Genomic DNA, 8,192 nt, shown 5'->3' with positions numbered 1-8,192 from the left:
GAAAAATATTTCTATTTTAATATATTTCGGAATTATTTCCATTATGTATTTTCTCGCTTCTAACGTCATCAGTCTGAAGAGAGTCATGGTGAGTAGTCAGGAACCTTGAGAAAAATTGTACGTAATTCGTTGAATTATTACGCAAATATTTCTAAACTTACCTTCAATCTAAATTTACTTTTGCAAAAATTGTTTAATTATTGTAAAAAAGATAATTTCATTTGTAAATAGAGTACCATTCCCACTGTTAAAATTATTCTCTATAATTGTCATAATTTTACATGAATGAAATTTTTTGACAGTCCACAGTCTGATAAGGGTTTCATAACATTCGCATTTTTAAGCTTTAATGTATAGAAATTTCTATTCTAAAGATTGAGTTCAGTTCGAAATGCGATTTCATGAAAATTGATTTTGGCCGCAAGAGAGATCCAGGACGATCCAGAATCGCGCGAATCGCAAATACTTGGAAATCAACCTCGAAGAAGAAGGGAAATTTCGATTTGCGCTTCTCGCAGCGCGACCGTTTTCCGTTGAAAGCCAACAATCTTGTGCACAACAATATTGGGCGAATGAACGAGCGGAATGAACGGCAGGATACGAAAGATGAGAGCGAGAGCGAGTGTGACGGCGCATAATGAAAGAGCACACACCATGAAATTGTTAAAACGTAAAGTAGAGAATAAACGAGCAATAAAGTGTATCGAATGATTAAAGCCTTATTCGCGGCGGAAACGCGCGACGATCTGGATGCAGAGACGGAAAATTGTAGAGTTATGCGAAGAGGACACCAGAGGAAGGAAGAGATATTATCATCATTTTTTTTTTCAATATATCGTGTGCAATATAATTTATTAGGATCTCAACCTTTCATGGAAAAGATAAAAATTTGGCTACTCGATATATTATTATACATCAATAATCAGTATGAAAATATTCAAAATGTACAAAAGAAATTTTGTACACATTTTTAAAAAATAATTAATCTTTATAAGTAGAGAGATTATTTTTTTTAAATAAGTTGGTAGATGGGAAGCTCAGAACACTTTAAAAAATTTTATTTTTATAACTATATTTTTTACTAGTATATTATGTTATAGTTAAATTTACATTATATATTACAGTTATATCCTTGTGCAAGATGACATTAAGATTTGTAGGTATTTGGGTTTTTTATTTCTTATTTTTTTCCAAACAAAATTTTTAACTTTCCAAGATTTTTCTTTTGTTGCATATTTGTGATTTTTATTTTAAAATTAAATTCGGGATGAATTCGAAATTTGTGCAGTTATACTTAAGAATTAAAGAGAATGGAGATGTACACAAATAAGTACAAATAAGTATAAAGAAAATATTAAATATTTCCAATTTGATTTTACTTTCAATTTGGTCTTGTTAGTTTAATAGACGTGGAAATGCATGTAGCACTGAACACTGAAATGTGTGGTACTTCTAATCGCCTGAAAGGCTATACATATCGATATAAAAAAAATAATATATATATATATATATATATATATATATACATCTCAATTGATTATTCACTTGCAAGACTTTTTTAAATAAAATCAGTAAAAAAATTATTTTTTGCTGACAATGTCATCTCTAGAAGGTTAAGAAAACTTGTCTTTTTGGAGAGCTGTGATCAACCACATACCCACTTAACGGATTAATGATCGTCCAGACAAAAAAATTGAGGCACAAACGTATGAAACGCTTGTAAAAATGCAAATCGATGGCTCGTGGCGTGTACAAAGGCAGTCTTATCATTTGGATACTTGAGTCGCTTATCCTGAGAACGCAGCAATACCAGTGATCGCCCTCCCGAGAATCAAAGCATGAATATCGCTTGTACCTGTGGAAGAGAGAAAGAGAGAGAAGAAAAAAAGAAAATAATCTCGAATGACGCGATCCGTTAACAATGTTGCTAAATGATCGCCGATCTTCTCGGGACGATTCTCGCGTAAGTGTTACCTTCGTAAGTGTTGACCGTTTCCAGGTTCATCATGTGTCTAATCACATGGTACTCATCCGAGATCCCATTTCCGCCTAGCATATCTCTCGCGGTTCGCGCGATCTCCAGCGCTTTGATGGTCGAGTTTCTCTTAATGACGGAAATCATTTCCGGCGCAGCTCTACGGCACGCAAAATCATTTCCTGCCTTTCTTATACGCATGCGAATACATTACATGTGATATGCATATGACTGTATGTTATGTATTAGCGATTTACTTTTATATACCGCTAATACACATGTAACATACAAGTAGTAACAAGATAACATCGTTCTCTTACTTCAAAAGTAACACAAAAATAACACAAAATAATTCAAAAAATATGATTTTATATTTATTACCACGAAGCTTGGTATAAGAATTACTTTAGCAATCATCTAAAGTAAACAAACTTAAATTCATAGTTCGTTCTTTCTCTTAAGATTTTCAAAGAGATTATAATACCGTCCACAAGAGTGACACATTTTAAGTTGTGTCGTTTTATAAATAAAAAGGAAAATCTTCTTCAGAGAATATTTACAATCAAGTCAATTGATGATTGAAATTTGAAGAAATTGTTTTGTTTTAAATTTAATCATTTTTAGCTGATCAAAAAGAAAATATAAATTGTCGGGAATATTTCGAGCTGTATCACTTTTGATGAATTATTTCGGATTTGTGTTATAATTTTATAAAATATCAAAATTCACTAAAAAAAAAGTATTCTTTTTAAAAATATTTTGAATCGAAAATGATAAATATATTTCATAATGAAAAATATTTCATGTTCCTAACAGTAAAGCTAATGTTATTTGATTAAACAAAAATTTTCTGTTAAGTTGAAAAAGAGATTTTTCCCTCTTTCTAAAAAAAATTAATTTTTTTAGATGTATCACTTTTGAAGTCAAAGAATGATACTGCATGATATTATAAATCATAGAGAAGATCAAGAATGATTAATCTGGAAACATTAAAAATTATCAGTTTTCTTAAAAAGTAAAATTTCCTGGTAAAATATTACGTTAATTATTCAGACTAGATTTTCCTTGCTTCGCTTTTTTTAAGTGTATTTTACTTATTCTCATCCTTCAGTCTGCCGACTCTCAAGCAAGCTTGGAGACCGATCGCGATGTCGCACATCATGTCCACCAGTTTTTTCTGTACAAGTTGATTCGCTGCCAGCGGTCTTTGAAATTGTTTCCTCTCCAAGGTGTAAGATCTAGCGATGTTCAGGCAAGCTTCTGCCGCACCCAACGCACCCCAGGCGATGCCGTATCGCGCATTGTTTAAGCAACTGAATGGTCCCTTTATCAAGTTCTATTATTAGATATCATAAGCTACGCGGAATGTAATCGTAATTAGTACAATCATTTCGTTTTCTGCAGTCATTGACTTCATTTTTAATATCTATATTTTTTTAAATCCCAAACAACGATGATAATAAAAACAGTGATAATGATAATGTAAATAGCCAATTGATAGTAACTAGTAGTCAATTAATTAAATAAAGATATAACTGCCTTGACCAGTATAAAACACTGAATTTATTGCATTTTCTTGAAAAAAAGAGATAAAATTCAAAGAAATACTAATAAATAAAATATTAAAATTATTATAAAAATAAATATTATTTTTCAATAAAATTGTTTTTAATTTATTTTACGTTATATGTATTGTAAACGTTACAGTCAATTGATTACTGTTACATAAGAACATATAATACAACATTAATCACAAAATATTCTCTTGATTTATTACATTTTTTTGGAAAAAGGCGATAATAAAATCGAAAGAGAAACTAACAAAACACTAAAACTTATAAAAATAAACATTATTTTTCAATAAAATTGTTTTTTAAATTATTTTCAGTTAGATGTAGAACGTCACTTTGTGGAAATGCTTTATACTTTTGGTCAAGGATGTATTATATTATACAAGGTAAGTCCTTCTAGTTTATTGGGAAGACTTACTTTAAGTCCCTGAACGTTCAATAAATTTTCCTCTGGCACGATTACGTTGTCCATTAGAATCATGCCGGTGATGGACGTTCTTAGAGAAAACTTCCCTTCAATCTTTGGAGTAGACAGCCGATCTCCCGCAGCTTCTCTCTCGATGATGAACCCACGGATCTGACCGTCATCACATTTCGCCCATATTATCAACACGTCGGCGACAGGCGAGTTTGTGATCCTAAACGAGATTCGACAGTTTGATTTCTGTGCTCGATCGATGAAAGAAATGATGGAGAGTACTAACCATGTTTTGCTGCCGTTCAATTTGTAGACTTTTTTATCGGAGTCGTAAATGGCTCTAGTCTCCATGGCTCCTATGTCACTACCGTGATTGGGCTCCGTCAAGCCAAAACAACCAATCTTTTCCCCGGAAACTGAAATACACTTTGAAAGCTATCGCCCACAGCTTCAACGGTAATCGTCATTCAATCAATTTTACTAGCAAACTTAGACAATTTTAATAATTAATCTGATTGTCGATCTAATTTTCATAAGTAATATAAAAACTAAATATTTTATTTCCGCTTTGTTTCTCATAGTTTATCGAAAATAAATAATTATATAAAATTCTAGAACCTGATAAAACCTGATTTTTTAATACAATTTAGAATAATAGTCTTACACAATTTAGAATAGTTACTAATTATCTTGTATCTAAATAATCTATGATTTTCTCAACAATAGAGAATTAGAACTTTACTTATATTGTTAGAAATAAAAGATTTATAATAATTTAATATTTACAATTCCAAATCATCGATGACTATATGGTTTATATATAAAAGAACATATTAATTAGTCAGTCAAGCAATCAATATGTGAGGTATAATCAACAATAATTGATCCTTCATCGATGACTATTATTATTATTCTACAATTATTATTATTTAGTAATAATTACTAATTATATGTTTTCATTAAAACTTGCAACATTGTTTGCTCCCCTTTTTAATAATAGAGAAAAGCCCCCTATTATGAGATAGGCACCTAATAGCGTTTCTGCTAAACTAATAACATTAGCTATTGGTTCCACCATGAATTTATTGCTCTTGGATCGAAAACTATTTAGTAGAAAATTCATTATTAGATCATGCCGGTAGTAATCAATGTAAAAAAAGATTTTAGAATTTGAATCAAGTTTCATTGAGATTAGCTTTTAAATATTGTTTATTATTTAATAAATAAATATTTGGCAATAAATTCTTCATGTAGTCATAGAGTAAGGTTGTACTAATAGAAAAATACGGGATATGTTAAATTGTTTAATTACAGAAGTTAGATTTGATGATCGTAAAACCATAAGGCGTGGAAATCGTAATATGAGATACCCAGAATATTTCTAATATAAAATAACCCATGCTTCTATGTGATAGTGAAAATCATTGCTAAAGAGTAAATGTTATTGTACAATAATAAAAAAAACAACCGGAATGAACGTCGAGTGCATATTTCTGCAATGCTTGATTCCAATTCTGAAGACGAATTCTGAGTATAATCTATCGCATGCTCATTTTGCACGCACGCTGGCTGTGTTTGTTTGCATTTTAGAAACATGAAATAAAGTTTTTTAATTGCAATACTAATATACTTTGCGTTTTATTATCGATTTCTCGAAACATCTCATATTAGGAGCACAATATTTGACTTTGTGATTGCTCACTTTTTACATTTCTTTAATTTAAAAAAAAAAGATAGAAATTGAATTAAATTTTATATAACGTTATCTTAAAGCTTATTAAATTCCCTTCAAAATGACCTATTATTTTTTTTAATTCTGCCCATAGACTTCTAGTATTTATTCAAAATGAACTCGGTATAATAGAGGTCTTTCCTCTATTAATTTATTCTCAAAGCCATTGTATTAACTATATACTAATTATATGATTTAGAAATTGAAGAACGTAATACTAGAATTCTAAAAAACGCACCCATTTTAGGTAGAAATCGTTCTTTTTGAGCATTGCTGCCGAACATGTAGATCGCCCCGATCGAGAGAGAGGATTGCACCGAGAACGCTGATCGATACCCGCTGTCGATTTTCTCAATTTCCTTGGCGAGGAGCCCGTAAGCCACTGAGGATACTCCAGCGCCGCCATAGCCCTTCATGGTGCAGCCCAACACCCCAAGCTGTCCCATCTGTTTTACGATCTCTCGATCGAAGTGCTCCTTTCGATTTGCCTCGATCACGTTCGGCAGGAGTTGCTCCTGACAGTAAGAACGAAACTGATCTCTCATCAGGATTTCGTCCTGTGTCAATTGCGACTCTAGATTGAACGGATCCTCCCAATTGAAGGCGACTGACTCAATTGAAATTCAATAATTCAATAAATTTTCAATAAAAAATCGATTAAAATTATACGTTGTTTGAATTAATTTTCATGATGACCCTGACGAAAACTACACTACAGTTTTTGTATACTGATTTAATCAGAGTTGTGTAAAAGTGAAATATTTCGAATTATAAAGTACATTTTTATCTAACAATACAATAAAATATTGATGATTAATATTGATGATTTTACGGTTTAATTAATTTCTATATTTATATTAAACATATTTACGTCAATTTGTAGTGTATGACAGCGTTAATGTGCATCAGTGAGAATATTCAATCAAATTCATTAGAAATTTATTAGAAAACAAGGTCTCTTTTAAGTTTCTTTATTAGAAAGCTGTCATCTTTAAAAGAAGATTAAGAAGTATTTTTCAGAAATCTTCATAAATTTAAATTAAAAATTTTCAAAACATGAGAAATATTATGAGATTTTTTACCAGGGATTAAATATTTTTTTACAACTTGTTTTTCTTACAATATTCAGTATAGACGTTATGTAATATTATATTACAAAATACAAAAACAGTCTAATCTAAATGTCTAATTCTAAATTCATTATTAAATAATAAATATTTAAATGATATAAGGACAAGGAATTTATTTATGGGTTTCTAATTAAAATATTGGAGGATACAAATATGAAGAAGTTGTAATAACTGTAAAGCTATATTTTAATTGTAATGTTCAATTTAGAATTTACTGAAGAAGATTATATTAAAGGTTATATTAAAGGTCGAAATGTTTGGAACTATTTTATACTGTGATTTTAATTTATAATAATAATTAATTAATTGATTAACTTAAATAACCCATTTTTTCCTTGTATAATATTACAGTGACATATAACGATGAAAGGGTAAACATCTTTTATCAGTTATCAGTAAAGATGAGATAACAAAATTGTAATGTCGGCAGAACGAACTACCGATTGAGTTGCGCCTCTGCATCGTGCTACCATCTACATTTCAAATCAAGATTGTAGAGCATCATACAGTACGATTTATGTCGCATTTAAAAGGCTAAAGGTTTTATTTGATAATTAGAGATATGATCTAAAATTAAGTTGACTTACATCTCGCTTGGAGTGCGGCGGAGGCAGAAATCTCTGATCAATATTATATTTAAGGAATATTTAACGAATATGACAAATTCTGATATATCAATCACATGATCTAACGAAGAGTCCTAAAGTCGGTAAACTTCTCGATGAATTTCCAAAGGATACGTCTCGTGGAATTTACACAACACAAACGGCCGGTTCTCAACAATAATCTTTGCATGTAGCTCGCCATGTTGACTAACGACTGATGATAGCGACGAAACACTGACTTTGTTAATCTCGTTAAAAAATCCTCTTATCGGCCGTGTCTTAAGGCGTGTCCGCACCGAGCGATTGAAAGTTGTAACAAGTGTTTTGATATAAATATTTATTCAATGACTTTCGATAAACATGCTTCGACCAAGCAGCAGTTGACGACTGATGAATAGTCAGCTGATTGATGTCGAGGACATCGTGAGACTTTACGCAACAATATGATTGGCTCAACAGCAATTCGGAGGCAAGTTCGAATGGCCGTCTCTCACAAAGGAACTTCGCGAAGTGTTAAATCCTGATTTTAATAAAACTTTGTGTGCATATAGATACGTAAAAAATAAATTTAGAAACTATCAATTGAGGCAGGGAGCGATTTTATGACATCTCTAAAGATGACATCGTTTTGTCACTAAAACAATTCTTTTTTATTGATTTTACTTAAAAAATATCTTGTAAGTGAAGAATCTATTGATATACTACACGTGTGTGTGTGTGTGTGTGTGTGTGTGTGTGTGTGTGTGTGTGTGTGTGTGTGT

The 8,192-nt window shown here is 31.0% G+C and overlaps 1 protein-coding gene across 1 annotated transcript; it reads right to left on the bottom strand.

Moving 5' to 3' along the window:
* Window positions 1-1,787: 1,787 nt before the first annotated feature.
* LOC105623632 (glutaryl-CoA dehydrogenase, mitochondrial) lies at window positions 1,788-7,633 on the bottom strand. Its single transcript, XM_012205018.1, has 8 exons — window positions 7,567-7,633; window positions 7,414-7,446; window positions 5,935-6,303; window positions 4,251-4,380; window positions 3,965-4,184; window positions 3,070-3,299; window positions 1,975-2,135; window positions 1,788-1,855 (listed from the first exon to the last, which is right to left on the bottom strand). The coding sequence occupies exons 1-8, from the start codon at window positions 7,631-7,633 to the stop codon at window positions 1,788-1,790; spliced, it is 1,278 nt and encodes a 425-aa protein (XP_012060408.1).
* Window positions 7,634-8,192: the final 559 nt, after the last annotated feature.

The sequence above is a fragment of the Atta cephalotes genome (genome assembly GCF_000143395.1).
Source record: "Atta cephalotes unplaced genomic scaffold scaffold00061, whole genome shotgun sequence".
Lineage (NCBI taxonomy): Eukaryota > Metazoa > Arthropoda > Insecta > Hymenoptera > Formicidae > Atta > Atta cephalotes.
Note: the sequence above shows the minus strand (reverse complement) of the source record. Positions and strands in the feature narration are given on the sequence as shown.

What these genes read in the sequence shown, in the direction of transcription:
- LOC105623632 (XM_012205018.1), bottom strand. Translation starts at nt 7,633, where the DNA reads ATGGCGAGCTACATGCAAAGATTATTGTTGAGAACCGGCCGTTTGTGT. An exon ending in TTGTGTAAATTCCACGAGAC is followed by an intron (nt 7,447 to 7,566) that starts GTATCCTTTGGA and finishes AATATTGATCAG; the next exon opens with AGATTTCTGCCTCCGCCGCA. An exon ending in TGAACGTTCAGGGACTTAAA is followed by an intron (nt 3,300 to 3,964) that starts GTAAGTCTTCCC and finishes AACTTGATAAAG; the next exon opens with GGACCATTCAGTTGCTTAAA.